At 55.7% G+C, this 17,016-nt stretch overlaps 1 protein-coding gene across 4 annotated transcripts in view; it reads left to right on the forward strand.

Annotated features, from left to right (window-relative positions):
* Positions 1–16,694, forward strand: part of VAMP4 (vesicle associated membrane protein 4) — a 22,002-nt gene extending 5,308 nt beyond the window's left edge. For 3 of the 4 annotated variants that reach the window (XM_078884936.1, XM_078884938.1, XM_078884937.1), the window contains 6 exons: positions 1,759–1,805; positions 2,828–2,878; positions 6,925–7,025; positions 8,428–8,507; positions 9,244–9,295; positions 15,805–16,694. In XM_078884936.1, coding sequence (XP_078741062.1) covers positions 1,759–1,805; positions 2,828–2,878; positions 6,925–7,025; positions 8,428–8,507; positions 9,244–9,295; positions 15,805–15,833 — 360 coding nt within the window. In that variant the 3' untranslated portion in view covers positions 15,834–16,694. The remainder of the gene's footprint in view (positions 1–1,758; positions 1,806–2,827; positions 2,879–6,924; positions 7,026–8,427; positions 8,508–9,243; positions 9,296–15,804) is intronic. The other variant, XM_078884939.1, reaches the window with a different exon arrangement.
* The last annotated feature ends 322 nt before the right edge of the window (positions 16,695–17,016 follow it).

A 17,016-nucleotide genomic window follows, 5' to 3' on the forward strand; every position in this document is an offset into this window, starting at 1 on the left:
TGTGGGTCTCTGTGAGTCTCTGTGTGTCTCTGTGTGTCTCTGTGTGTCTCTGTGGGTGTCTGTAAGTCTCTGTGTGTCTCTGTGGGTCTATGTGAGTCTCTGTGGGTCTCTATGAGTCTCTGTGTGTCTCTGTGTGTCTCTGTGTGTCTCTGAGTCTCTGTGTGTCTCTGTGTGTCTCTGTGGGTCTCTGTGGGTCTCTGTGTGTCTCTGTGAGTCTCTATGTGTCTCTGTGAGTATCTGTGTGTCTCTGTGTGTCTCTGTGTGTCTCTGTGGTGTCTATGAGTCTCTGAGTCTCTGTGGGTCTCTGTGGGTCTCTGTGGGTCTCTGTGTGTCTCTGTCTCTGTGAGTCTCTGTGAGTCTCTATGAGTCTCTGTGTGTCTCTGTGGGTCTCTGTGAGTCTCTGTGTGTCTCTGCGTGTCTCTGTGGGTCTCTGTGTGTCTCTGTGGGTCTCTGTGGGTCTCTGTGGGTCTCTGTGTGTCTCCGTGCGTCTCTGAGTCTCTGTGAGTCTCTGTGTGTCTCTGTGGGTCTCTGTGTGTCTCTGTGGGTCTCTGTGGGTGTCTATGAGTCTCTATGAGTCTGTGTGTCTCTGTGGGTCTCTGTGTGTCTCTGTGGGTCTCTGTGTGTCTCTGTGGGTCTCTGTGGGTCTCTGTGGGTCTCTGTGTGTCTCCGTGCGTCTCTGAGTCTCTGTGAGTCTCTGTGTGTCTCTGTGGGTCTCTGTGTGTCTCTGTGGGTCTCTGTGGGTCTCTGTGGGTCTCTGTGTGTCTCCGTGCGTCTCTGAGTCTCTGTGGGTCTCTGTGTGTCTCTGTGGGTCTCTGTGTGTGTCTGTGGGTCTCTGTGTGTCTCTGTGGGTCTCTGTGTGTCTCTGTGGGTCTCTGTGGGTGTCTATGAGTCTATGTGTATCTCTATGTGTCTCTGTGGGTCTCTGTGGGTCTCTGTGTGTCTCTGTGGGTCTGTGTGTCTCTGTGTGTCTGTGTGTCTCTGTGTGTCTCTGTGGGTCTCTGTCTTTGTCGGTCTGTGTGTCTCTGTGTGTCTCTGTCTTTGTCGGTCTGTGTGTCTCTGTGTGTCTCTGTGTGTCTCTGTGTGTCTCTGTGGGTCTCTGTGAGTCTCTGTGTGTCTCTGTGTGTCTCTGTGTGTCTCTGTGGGTGTCTGTAAGTCTCTGTGTGTCTCTGTGGGTCTATGTGAGTCTCTGTGGGTCTCTATGAGTCTCTGTGTGTCTCTGTGTGTCTCTGTGTGTCTCTGAGTCTCTGTGTGTCTCTGTGTGTCTCTGTGGGTCTCTGTGGGTCTCTGTGTGTCTCTGTGAGTCTCTATGTGTCTCTGTGAGTATCTGTGTGTCTCTGTGTGTCTCTGTGTGTCTCTGTGGTGTCTATGAGTCTCTGAGTCTCTGTGGGTCTCTGTGGGTCTCTGTGGGTCTCTGTGTGTCTCTGTCTCTGTGAGTCTCTGTGAGTCTCTATGAGTCTCTGTGTGTCTCTGTGGGTCTTTGTGAGTCTCTGTGTGTCTCTGCGTGTCTCTGTGGGTCTCTGTGTGTCTCTGTGGGTCTCTGTGGGTCTCTGTGGGTCTCTGTGTGTCTCCGTGCGTCTCTGAGTCTCTGTGAGTCTCTGTGAGTCTCTGTGTGTCTCTGTGGGTCTCTGTGTGTCTCTGTGGGTCTCTGTGGGTGTCTATGAGTCTCTATGAGTCTGTGTGTCTCTGTGGGGAGCCTCTCACCTGGCAAAACGACGTTGCAGGCAGCTCACCGTCTTTTTAAATTTGTCGTCTTTCCAGAGAAATCTCCTGGCGGACGATGATTCGGAGGGCGAAGACTTCTTCCTGTGAGTCTCCCCTGTGAGATGTTGACTACCTCGCCTGGTCTACAGGAGGTCGTGGGTTCGATCCCGTACGCTGTGAGATGTTGACTACCTCGCCTGGTATACAGGAGGTCGCGTGTTCGATCCCGGACCCTGAGAGATGTTGACTACCTCGCCTGGTCTTCAGGAGGTCGTGGGTTCGATTCTGGACCCTGTGAGATGTTGACTACCTCGCCTGGTACACAGGAGGTCGTGGGTTCGATCCCAGACCCTGAGAGATGTTGACTACCTCGCCTGGTCTTCAGGAGGTCGTGGGTTCGATCCCAGACCCTGAGAGATGTTGACTACCTCGCCTGGTCTACAGGAGGTTTTGGGTTCGATCCCAGACCCTGAGAGATGTTGACTACCTCGCCTGGTCTTCAGGAGGTCGTGGGTTCGATCCCAGACCCTGAGAGATGTTGACTACCTCGCCTGGTCTTCAGGAGGTCGTGGGTTCGATCCCAGACCCTGAGAGATGTTGACTACCTCGCCTGGTACACAGGAGGTCGTGGGTTCCATCCCAGACCCTGAGAGATGTTGACTACCTCGCCTGGTCTACAGCAGGTCGTGGGTTCGATCCCGGACCCTGTGAGATGTTGACTACCTCGCCTGGTACACAGGAGGTCGTGGGTTCCATCCCAGACCCTGAGAGATGTTGACTACCTCGCCTGGTCTACAGCAGGTCGTGGGTTCGATCCCGGACCCTGTGAGATGTTGACTACCTCGCCTGGTACACAGGAGGTCGTGGGTTCGATCCCGGACCCTGTGAGATGTTGACTACCTCGTCTGGTCTACAGGAGGTCGTGGGTTCGATCCCGGACCCTGTGAGATGTTGACTACCTCGCCTGGTCTACAGGAGGTCGTGGGTTCGATCCCGGACCCTGTGAGATGTTGACTACCTCGCCTGGTCTACAGGAGGTCGTGGGTTCGATCCCGGACCCTGTGAGATGTTGACTACCTCGCCTGGTCTACAGGAGGTCGTGTGTTGATGTCTTTCTCTGTGTCAGGACCGGGCCCACAACATCGCGGCTGCCACAGAGGAGTGATGCCATCACACAGTGAGTGGCATCAACAACATCACTACCATCATCATCATCATCATCAGCAACATCAACAACATCATCAGCAACATCAGCAACATCATCCCAATCATCAACAACATCATCCCCATCACTACCATCATCATCATCACCATCATCAACAACATCATCCCCATCACTGCCATCATCATCATCAGCAACATCACCATCATCACCATCATCACCATCAGCATCACCACCATCATCACTACCATCACCATCATCAGCAACATCAACATCACTACCATCATCAGCAACATCAACATCACTACCATCACCATCATCACTACCATCATCACCATCATCAGCAACATCACTATCACCAACATCATCACCAACATCATCACCAACATCAGCAACATCATCAGCAACATCAACAACATCATCCCCATCACTGCCATCATCATCATCACCATCATCAACAACATCATCCCCATCACTACCATCACCATCATCAGCATCACCACCATCATCAATACCATCACCATCATCAGCAACATCAACAACATCACTACCATCACCATCATCACCATCATCACCATCATCAGCAACATCAACAACATCACTACCATCACCATCATCACCATCATCACCAACATCAGCAACATCATCAGCAACATCAACATCACCACCACCATCACTAAAATCATCAACATCGCTACAGTCATCACCATCACTACCATCACTATCGCCAGAATCACCATCATCACTACCATCACCAACATCACTACCATCACCACACCACCATCATCAACATCATCACTACCATCACCACACCACCATCACTAACATCACTACCATCACCACACCACCATCATCACCATCATCACTATCATCACCACACCACCATCATCACCATAATCACTACCATCACCACACCACCATCATCACCATCATCACTACCATCACCACACCACCATCATCACCAACATCACTATCATCACCACACCACCATCATCACCATAATCACTACCATCACCACACCACCATCATCACCATCATCACTACCATCACCACACCACCATCATCACCATCATCACTACCATCACCACACCACCATCACCAACATCACTACCATCACCACACCACCATCATCACTACCATCACCACACCACCATCATCACCAACATCACTACCATCACCACACCACCATCATCACCATCATCACTACCATCACCACACCACCATCACCAACATCACTACCATCACCACACCACCATCATCACCAACATCACTACCATCACCACACCACCATCACCAACATCACTACCATCACCACACCACCATCATCACCATCATCACTACCATCACCACACCACCATCACCAACATCACTACCATCACCACACCACCATCATCACCAACATCACTACCATCACCACACCACCATCACCAACATCACTACCATCACCACACCACCATCATCACCATCATCACTACCATCACCACACCACCATCACCAACATCACTACCATCACCACACCACCATCACCAACATCACTACCATCACCACACCACCATCATCACCATCATCACTACCATCACCACACCACCATCACCAACATCACTACCATCACCACACCACCACCATCACCATCATCACTACCATCACCACACCACCATCACCAACATCACTACCATCACCACACCACCATCATCACCAACATCACTACCATCACCACACCACCATCATCACCATCATCACTACCATCACCACACCACCATCATCACCATCATCACTACCATCACCACACCACCATCATCACTACCATCACCACACCACCATCATCACCATCATCACTACCATCACCACACCACCATCATCACTACCATCACCACACCACCATCATCACCATCATCACTACCATCACCACACCACCATCATCACCAACATCACTACCATCACCACACCACCATCATCACCATCATCACTACCATCACCACACCACCATCATCACCATCATCACTACCATCACCACACCACCATCATCACCAACATCACTACCATCACCACACCACCATCATCACCAACATCACTACCATCACCACACCACCATCACCAACATCACTACCATCACCACACCACCATCATCACCATCATTACTACCATCACCACACCACCATCACCAACATCACTACCATCACCACACCACCATCACCAACATCACTACCATCACCACACCACCATCATCACCATCATCACTACCATCACCACACCACCATCACCAACATCACTACCATCACCACACCACCACCATCACCATCATCACTACCATCACCACACCACCATCACCAACATCACTACCATCACCACACCACCATCATCACCAACATCACTACCATCACCACACCACCATCATCACCATCATCACTACCATCACCACACCACCATCATCACCATCATCACTACCATCACCACACCACCATCATCACTACCATCACCACACCACCATCATCACCATCATCACTACCATCACCACACCACCATCATCACTACCATCACCACACCACCATCATCACCATCATCACTACCATCACCACACCACCATCATCACCAACATCACTACCATCACCACACCACCATCATCACCATCATCACTACCATCACCACACCACCATCATCACCATCATCACTACCATCACCACGCCACCATCATCACCATCATCACTACCATCACCACACCACCATCATCACCATCATCACTACCATCACCACACCACCATCATCACTACCATCACCACACCACCATCATCACCATCATCACTACCATCACCACACCACCATCATCACCATCATCACTACCATCACCACACCACCATCATCACCATCATCACTACCATCACCACACCACCATCATCACCATCATCACTACCATCACCACGCCACCATCATCACCATCATCACTACCATCACCACACCACCATCATCACCATCATCACTACCATCACTACCATCACCATCATGATGTTGACGATGATGCTTTTGCTATTGATGCTGCTGCTGATGATGCTGTTGCTGATGCTGCTGATGATGATGCTGCTGCTGCTGATGATGATGATGATGCTGCTGCTGATGATGATGATGCTGATGATGATGATGCTGCTGCTGCTGATGATGATGATGATGATGCTGCTGCTGATGATCATGATGATGCTGATGATGATGATGCTGCTGCTGCTGATGATGATGATGATGCTGCTGCTGATGATGATGATGATGATGCTGCTGCTGATGATGATGATGCTGATGATGATGATGCTGCTGCTGCTGATGATGATGATGCTGCTGCTGATGATCATGATGATGCTGATGATGATGATGCTGCTGCTGATGATGATGATGCTGATGATGATGATGATGCTGATGATGATGATGATGCTGCTGCTGATGATGATGATGCTGATGATGATGATGATGATGCTGATGATGATGATGATGCTGCTGCTGATGATGATGATGCTGATGATGATGATGATGCTGCTGCTGCTGATGATGATGATGCTACTGATGATGATGATGATGATGCTGATGATGATGATGATGATGCTGCTGCTGATGATGATGCTGATGATGATGATGATGATGCTGATGATGATGATGATGCTGCTGCTGCTGATGATGATGATGCTGATGATGATGATGCTGCTGATGATGATGATGCTGCTGATGTTGCTGCTGCTGATGATGATGATGCTGATGATGATGATGATGCTGATGATGATGATGATGCTGCTGCTGCTGCTGATGCTGCTGCTGCTGATGATGATGATGATGATGCTGATGATGATGCTGATGATGATGATGATGATGCTGATGATGATGATGATGCTGCTGCTGCTGATGATGATGATGCTGATGATGATGATGCTGCTGATGATGATGATGCTGCTGATGTTGCTGCTGCTGATGATGATGATGCTGATGATGATGATGATGCTGATGATGATGATGATGCTGCTGCTGCTGCTGATGATGATGATGCTGATGATGATGATGATGATGCTGATGATGATGTTGGGGTTCAGGGTGCAGGGCCGTGTGGACGAGGTGGTGGACGTGATGCGGAGCAACATCGTCCGAGCGATGGAGCGTGGAGACAAGCTGGAGGAGCTGAACCTCCAATCTGGTGATGGTGGTGATGGTGGTGGTGGTGGTGGTGATGGTGGTGGTGGTGGTGGTGGTGGTGGTGATGGTGGTGGTGATGGTGGTGATGGTGGTGGTGATGGTGGTGGTGATGATGGTGGTGGTGGTGGTGGTGGTGATGGTGGTGGTGGTGATGATGATGGTGATGGTGATGGTGGTGGTGATGGTGGTGGTGATGGTGATGCTGGTGATGGTGGTGGTGGTGGGGATGGTGGTGGTGATGGTGATGGTGGTGATGATGGTGATGGTGGTGGTGATGGTGGTGGTGGTGATGGTGGTGGTGATGGTGGTGGTGATGGTGGTGATGGTGGTGATGGTGGTGGTGGTGATGGTGGTGATGGTGGTGATGGTGATGGTGGTGGTGATGGTGGTGATGGTGGTGGTGGTGATGGTGGTGGTGATGGTGATGGTGGTGGTGGTGATGGTGGTGGTGATGGTGGTGGTGATGGTGGTGATGGTGGTGATGGTGGTGGTGGTGATGGTGGTGATGGTGGTGATGGTGATGGTGGTGGTGATGGTGGTGATGGTGGTGGTGGTGATGGTGGTGGTGATGGTGATGGTGGTGGTGGTGATGGTGGTGGTGATGGTGGTGATGGTGGTGGTGGTGATGGTGGTGGTGATGGTGATGGTGGTGGTGGTGATGGTGGTGGTGATGGTGATGGTGGTGGTGGTGATGGTGGTGGTGGTGGTGATGGTGGTGATGGTGGTGATGGTGATGGTGGTGGTGATGGTGGTGATGGTGGTGATGGTGATGGTGGTGGTGATGGTGGTGGTGATGGTGGTGATGGTGGTGGTGGTGATGGTGGTGATAGTGATGGTGGTGATAGTGATGGTGGTGATGGTGGTGGTGATGATGGTGATGGTGGTGATGATGGTGGTGATGATGGTGGTGGTGGTGATGGTGGTGGTGATGATGATGGTGGTGATGGTGATGGTGGTGATGATGGTGGTGGTGATGATGATGGTGGTGATGATGATGGTGGTGATGATGATGGTGGTGATGGTGGTGGTGATGGTGGTGGTGATGGTGGTGATGGTGGTGATGGTGGTGATGGTGATGGTGGTGATGGTGATGGTGGTGGTGATGGTGGTGGTGATGGTGATGGTGGTGGTGGTGGTGGTGATGGTGGTGATGGTGGTGGTGATGGTGGTGGTGATGGTGGTGATGGTGGTGATGGTGGTGGTGATGGTGGTGGTGATGGTGGTGGTGGTGATGTTGTTGATGTTGTTGATGTTGTTGATGATGTTGTTTGTTGATGTTGTTGTTGATGTTAGTAATGTTGTTGTTGTTGATGTTGTTGATGTTGTTGATGTTGTTGATGTTGTTGATGTTGTTGATGTTGTTGATGATGTTGTTGTTGATGTTGTTGATGTTGTTGATGTAGAGGAGCTGTCAGAGTCGGCTACGGCGTTCCACGCCCAGTCCAGCCGCCTGCAGCGTCGCCTGTGGTGGCAGCAGTGCAAGGTGATGACGTCACCACCAACATCAACATCATCATCAACATCATCAACAACATCATCAACAACATCATAAACAACATCAACAACAACATCAACAACAACATCAACAACATCAACAACATCATCAACATCATCATCATCACCACCACTAACATCACCACTACCATCATCATCATCACCACCACTAACATCACCACTAACATCAACATCATCAACATCATCATCAACATCATCATCAACAACATCATCATCAACATCATCAACATCACCACCAACATCACCAACATGACCACTAACATCACCACTAACATCACCACTAACATCATCATCAACATCATCAACATCATCATCAACATCATCAACATTACCACCAACATCGTCATCAACATCATCAACATCACCACTAACATCACCATTAACATCACCACTAACATCATCATCAACATCATCATCATCAACATGATCATCATCAGCATAACATCATCAACATCATCATCATCACCATCATCAACATCACCATAATCACCACCATCATCATCAACATCAACAACATCATCACCACCACCACCACCATCATCATCACCAACACAACCACCACCATCACCACCATCAACAACATTACCACCATCACCACCACCATCACCACCACCACCATCACCACCATCACCACCATGGTGATGGTGGTGATGGTGATGGTGGTGATCCTGTAACTGGAGCCTGTGCTGTTTTTTTCCTTCCAGATGAAGTTGGTGTTTGGAGGAATCATCGTCGTGATTATACTCATCATCGTCGGTGAGGCAACTCACCCACCCACTCACTCACTCAGTCACTCACCCACACACTCACTTACTCACCCACTCAGTCACTCACCCACACACTCACCCACCCACTCACTCACTCACCCACCCACTCACTCACTCAGTCACTCACCCACACACTCACTTACTCACCCACTCAGTCACTCACCCACTCACTCACCCACCCACTCACTCACTCACCCACCCACTCACTCACTCAGTCACTCACCCACACACTCACTTACTCACCCACTCAGTCACTCACCCACTCACCCACCCACTCACCCACTCACACACACTTACTCAGTCACTCACCCACTCACCCACCCACTCACTCAGTCACTCACCCACACACTCACTTACTCACCCACTCAGTCACTCACCCACTCACCCACCCACTCACTCACTCACCCACCCACTCACCCACCCACTCACCCACTCACACACTTACTCACTCACTCACTCAGTCACTCACCCACCCACTCACCCACCCACTCACCCACCCACCCACCCACTCACCCACCCACTCACCCACTCAGTCACTCACTCAGTCACTCACCCACCCACCCACTCACCCACCCACCCACTCACCCACCCACTCACTCACCCACCCACCCACCCACTCACCCACCCACCCACTCACCCACCCACCCACTCACTCACCCACCCACCCACTCACTCACCCACCCACCCACCCACCCACTCACTCACCCACCCACCCACTCACCCACCCACCCACCCACCCACTCACCCACTCACACACCCACCCACACACCCACCCACACACCCACCCACCCACACACCCACCCACCCACACACCCACCCACACACCCACCCACACACCCACCCACCCACACACCCACCCACCCACACACCCACCCACCCACACACCCACCCACACACCCACCCACACACCCACCCACCCACACACCCACCCACCCACACACCCACCCACCCACACACCCACCCACACACCCACCCACACACCCACCCACCCACACACCCACCCACACACCCACCCACACAGCCACCCACCCACACACCCACCCACACACCCACCCACCCCTCACCCACTCACCCACCCACTCACCCACCCACTCACCCACCCACTCACCCACCCACTCACCCACCCACTCACCCACCCACCCACTCACTCACCACCCACCCACCCACCTCACTCACCTCACTCACCCACCCACCCACCCACCCACCCACTCACCCACCCACCCACTCACCCACCCACCCACTCACTCACCCACCCACCCACCCACCCACTCACCCACCCACCCACTCACCCATCCACCCACTCACCCACCCACCCACCCACACACCCACCCACACACCCACCCACACACCCACACACCCACCCACACATCCACCCACACACCCACCCACCCACTCACCCACCCACCCACTCACCCACCCACCCACTCACCCACCCACTCACCCCACCCACCCACTCACCCACTCACACACCCACCCACCCACTCACCCACTCACACACCCACCCACACACCACCCACCCACCACCACCCACTCACCCACTCACACACCCACCCACTCACCCACCCACTCACACCACCCACCCACTCACCCACTCACACACCCCTCACACACCCACTCACACACCCACCCACCCACTCACCCACCCACCCACCCACCCACCCACTCACTCACTCACCCACCCACCCACTCACCCACACACCCACCCACCCACACACCCACACACCCACCCACCACCCACACACCCACCCACACACCCACCCACACACCCACCCACACACCCACCCACCACCCACCCACCCACTCACCCACCCACCCACTCACCCACTCCACACCCACCCACTCACCCACTCACACACCCACCACCCACCCACCCACTCACCCACCCACTCACCCACTCACACACCCACCCACCCACTCACCCACCCACTCACCCACTCACCACACCCACCCACTCACCCACTCACACACCCACTCACCCACCCACCCACCCACCCACTCACCCACCCACCCACCCACTCACTCACACACCCACCTCACTCACCCACTCACACACCCACTCACACACCCACCCACCCACTCACCCACTCACACACCCACCCACCCACTCACCCACCCACTCACCCACCCACCCACCCACTCACTCACTCACCCACCCACCCACTCACCCACCCACCCACCCACTCACCCACCCACCCACCCACCCACTCACCCACCCACCCACTCACTCACCCACCCACCCACTCACCCACCCACCCACCCACTCCACTCACCCCACCCACCCACTCACCCACCCACCCACCCACCCACCCACTCACCCACCCACCCACTCACCCACCCACCCACTCACTCACCCACCCACACCCACTCACCACCCACTCACCCACCCCACCCACTCATCCACCCACCCACTCACCCACCCACTCACCCCACCCACACCTCACCCACACACCCACCCCACCCACACACCCACCCCACACACCCACCCACCCACACACCCACCCACACACCCACCCACTCACCCACTCACACACCCACCCACACACCCACCCACACACCCACCCACCCACCCACACACCCACCCACACACCCACCCACACACCCACCCCCACCCACACACCCACCCACACACCCACCCACACACCCACCCACACACCCACCCACCCACACACCCACCCACCCACCCACACACCCACACACCCACCCACCCACCCACACACACACCCACCCACACACCCACCCACACACCCACCCACACAGCCACCCACCCACACACCCACCCACACACCCACCCACCCACTCACCCACCCACTCACCCACCCACCCACTCACCCACCCACTCACCCACCCACTCACCACCCACTCACCCACCCACTCACCCACCCACCCACTCACTCACCCACCCACCCACTCACTCACTCACTCACCCACCCACCCACCCACTCACCCACCCACCCACTCACCCACCCACCCACCCACTCACCCATCCACCCACTCACCCACCCACCCACACACCCACCCACACACCCACCCACCCACACACCCACCCACCCACACACCCACCCACACACCCACCCACACACCCACCCACACACCCACCCACCCACACACCCACACACCCACCCACCCACTCACCCACCCACTCACCCACCCACCCACTCACCCACTCACACACCCACCCACCCACTCACCCACTCACACACCCACCCACACACCCACCCACCCACTCACCCACCCCACTCACCCACTCACACACCCACCCACTCACCCACCCACTCACCCACTCACACACCCACCCACTCACACACCCACTTACACACCCACCCACACACCCACTCACACCACCCACCCACCCACCCACTCACTCACTCACTCACCCACCCACCCACTCACCCACCCACCCACCCAACCACTCACCCACACACCCACCCACCCACACACCCACCCACCCACACACCCACCCACACACACCACACACCCACCCACACACCCCACCCACACACCCACCCACCCACCCCACTCACCCACCCACTCACACACCCACCCACCCACCCACTCACCCACTCACACACCCACTCACACACCCACCCACCCACCCACTCACCCACTCACACACCCACCCACCCACTCACCCCACTCACCCACCCACACCCCACTCACCACACCCACCCACCCACTCACCCACCCACTCGCCCACTCACCCACTCACCCACTCACACACCCACTCACACACCCACCCACCCACTCACCCACTCACCCACCCACCCACCCACCCACCCGCCCACTCACCCACCCACCCACCCACTCACCCACTCACACACCCACCCACCCACTCACTCACCCACTCACACACCCACCCACCCACCCACTCACCCACTCACACACCCCACCCACCCACTCACCCACTCACACACCCACCCACCCACCCACTCACCCACTCACACACCCACCCACCCACCCACTCACCCACCCACCCACTCACCCACCCACTCACCCACTCACACACCCACTCACCCACTCACACACCCACTCACACACCCACCCACCCACTCACCCACTCACACACCCACCCACCCACCCACTCACCCACACACCCACCCACACACCCACCCCACACACCCACCCACACACCCACACACCCACCCACACACCCACCCACACACCCACCCACACACCCACCCACCCACCCACTCACCCACCCACCCACTCACCCACCACACACCCACCCACCCACTCACCCACTCACACACCCACCCACTCACCCACTCACCCACCCACCCACACACCCACCCACCCACTCACCCACTCACCCACCCACCCACTCACCCACCCACTCACCCACTCACCCACCCACTCACCCACTCACACACCCACCCACCCACTCACCCACTCACACACCCACCCACCCACTCACCCACTCACACACCCACTCACCCACCCACTCACCCCACTCACACACCCCACCCACCCACCCACTCACCCACTCACCCACTCACACACCCACCCACCCACTCACCCACCCACTCACCCCCCCACCCACGCACTCACCCACTCACACACCCACCCACCCACTCACCCACTCACCCACTCACACACCCACCCACCCACTCACACACCCACTCACACACCCACCCACCCACTCACCCACTCACACACCCACTCACACACCCACCCACCCACCCACTCACCCACTCACACACCCACCCACCCACTCACCCACCCACTCGCCCACTCACCCACCCACCCACTCACCCACTCACACACCCACACCACCCACTCACCCACTCACTCACCCACTCACACACACCCACCCACACCACCCACTCACCCACTCACACACCCCACCCACCCACCCACTCACACCACTCACACACCCACCCACCCACTCACCCACTCACACACCCACCCACCCACCCACTCACCCACCCACTCACCCACTCACACACCCACCCACCCACCCACCCACTCACCCACCCACCCACTCACCCACTCACACACCCACTCACACACCCACCCACCCACCCACTCACCCACTCACACACCCACCCACTCACCCACCCACTCACCCACTCACACACCCACCCACCCACCCACTCACCCACTCACACACCCACCCACCCACTCACCCACTCACCCACTCACACACCCACTCACACACCCCACCCACCCACTCACACACCCACCCACCCACTCACCCACCCACTCACCCACTCACACACCCACCCACCCACCCACTCACCCACCCACTCACCCACTCACCCACCCACACACCCACCCACCCACTCACCCACCCACTCACCCACTCACCCACCCACACACACCCACCCACACACCCACCCACACACCCACTCACCCACTCACACACCCACCCACACACCCACCCACCCACTCACCCACCCACACACCCACCCACCCACTCACCCACTCACCCACTCACACACCCACCCACTCACACACCCACTCACACACCCACCCACCCACCCACACACCCACCCACCCACTCACCCACCCACCCACACACCCACCCACCCACTCACCCACTCACCCACTCACACACCCACTCACCCACTCACACACCCACCCACCCACTCACCCACCCACACACCCACCCACCCACTCACCCACTCACACACCCACCCACACACCCACCCACTCACCCACTCACACACCCACCCACACACCCACTCACCCACACACCCACCCACCCACACACCCACCCACTCACCCACCCACCCACTCACCCACTCACACACCCACCCACACACCCACCCACCTACCCACTCACCCACTCACACACCCACCCACCCACACACCCACCCCACCCACTCACCCACTCACACACCCACCCACACACCCACCCACCTACCCACTCACCCACTCACACACCCACCCACCCACTCACCCACACACCCACTCACTCACCCACTCACACACCCACCCACACACCCACTCACCCACACACCCACCCACCCACACACCCACCCACTCACCCACCCACCCACTCACCCACCCACACACCCACCCACCTACCCACTCACCCACTCATCCACTCACCCACCCACTCACCCACCCACCCCACTCACCCACTCACACACCCACCCACTCACCCACCCACCCACTCACCCACCCACACACCCACCCACCCACCCACTCACCCACCCACTCACCCACCCACACACACCCTCTCACCCTCTCACCCACCCACACACCCACCCACAGGCAGGATGTGAACCCAGGCTGTGTATAACCCCTCTGTGTTGTGTCTGTGTCTCTGTTGTCTCTGTGTGTCTGTGTCTCTGTGTCTCTGTGTCTGTCTTGTGTGTCTGTGTGTCTGTGTTGTGTGTCTGTGTGTCTGTGTTGTGTGTCTGTCTGTCTGTGTCTCTGTGTTGTGTCTGTGTGTCTGTGTTGTGTCTCTGTTGTGTGTCTGTGTCTCTGTTGTGTGTCTGTGTCTGTGTTGTGTGTCTGTGTCTCTGTGTCTCTCTGTGTGTGTCTGTGTCGCAGTGCCAATCATCATCAAGCAGCAACACTGACGGCGGAATAATGACATCAACATCGCCATCATCATCATCACCATCATCAACATCGCCATCATCATCATCACCATCATCAACATCACCATCATCATCACCACCATCATCACCATCATCATCACCACCATCACCATCATCGTCACCATCATCGTCACCATCAACATCGCCAACGTCATCACCATCAACATTATTAACATCATCATCATCATCATCACCACCATCATCATCACCACCACTATCATCACCTCCAGCATCACCATCACTATCATAACCACCAATCAACACCATCACCACCACCAATCACCACCATCATCATCATCACCATCACCACCATCATCACCACCATCACCATCACCACCATCACCATCATCACCACCATCACCACCATCACCACCACCATCATCACCACCATCATCATCACCACCACCAATCAACACCATCACCACCACCATCACCACCATCACCACCATCATCACCACCATCATCACCACCATCATAACCACCAATCAACACCATCACCACCATCACCACCATCACCACCACCAATCACCACCATCATCATCACCATCACCACCACCATCACCACCACCATCACCACCACCATCACCACCACCACCATCACCACCATCACCACCACCATCACCACCATCACCACCATCATCACCACCGCCACCACCACCATCACCACCACCACCATCATCACCACCATCACCACCACCACCATCACCACCATCACCACCATCACCACCACCACCATCACCGCCACCACCATCACCACCACCACCATCATCCTGTCTAATTTATTTCTGTGTCACTGTATAGATCTTCAGCTTTAACGTCAATAAACCCGCGTTGCAGCTCGCCTGCTCTCATATTGATGAAACTGTCCCAACTCGCTGCGCTTTAGCCACCCGGCGCTCCGCTCGTTGTTGTGAGCGTCGCTCCTCCGCCCTCCGTTGTTGTTGGAGGGCGACTGCCTCCAACTGCCCAGTAGCGTCCTTCACGAGCCTCCTCCACTGAGGCCGATCTTGACACCGCTGGTACCGGTCATCGGCAAGTCCACTCAGCTCCACGTCCTCCTGTACCACATCACTCCATCTCTTCTCTAGCCGGTGTCACTCACCCACTCACTCACCCACTCACTCACCCACTCACTCACCCACCCACTCACCCACTCACTCAC

The sequence above is a fragment of the Lampetra fluviatilis genome, unplaced genomic scaffold, assembly GCF_964198595.1.
Source record: "Lampetra fluviatilis unplaced genomic scaffold, kcLamFluv1.1 SCAFFOLD_857, whole genome shotgun sequence".
NCBI lineage: Eukaryota > Metazoa > Chordata > Hyperoartia > Petromyzontiformes > Petromyzontidae > Lampetra > Lampetra fluviatilis.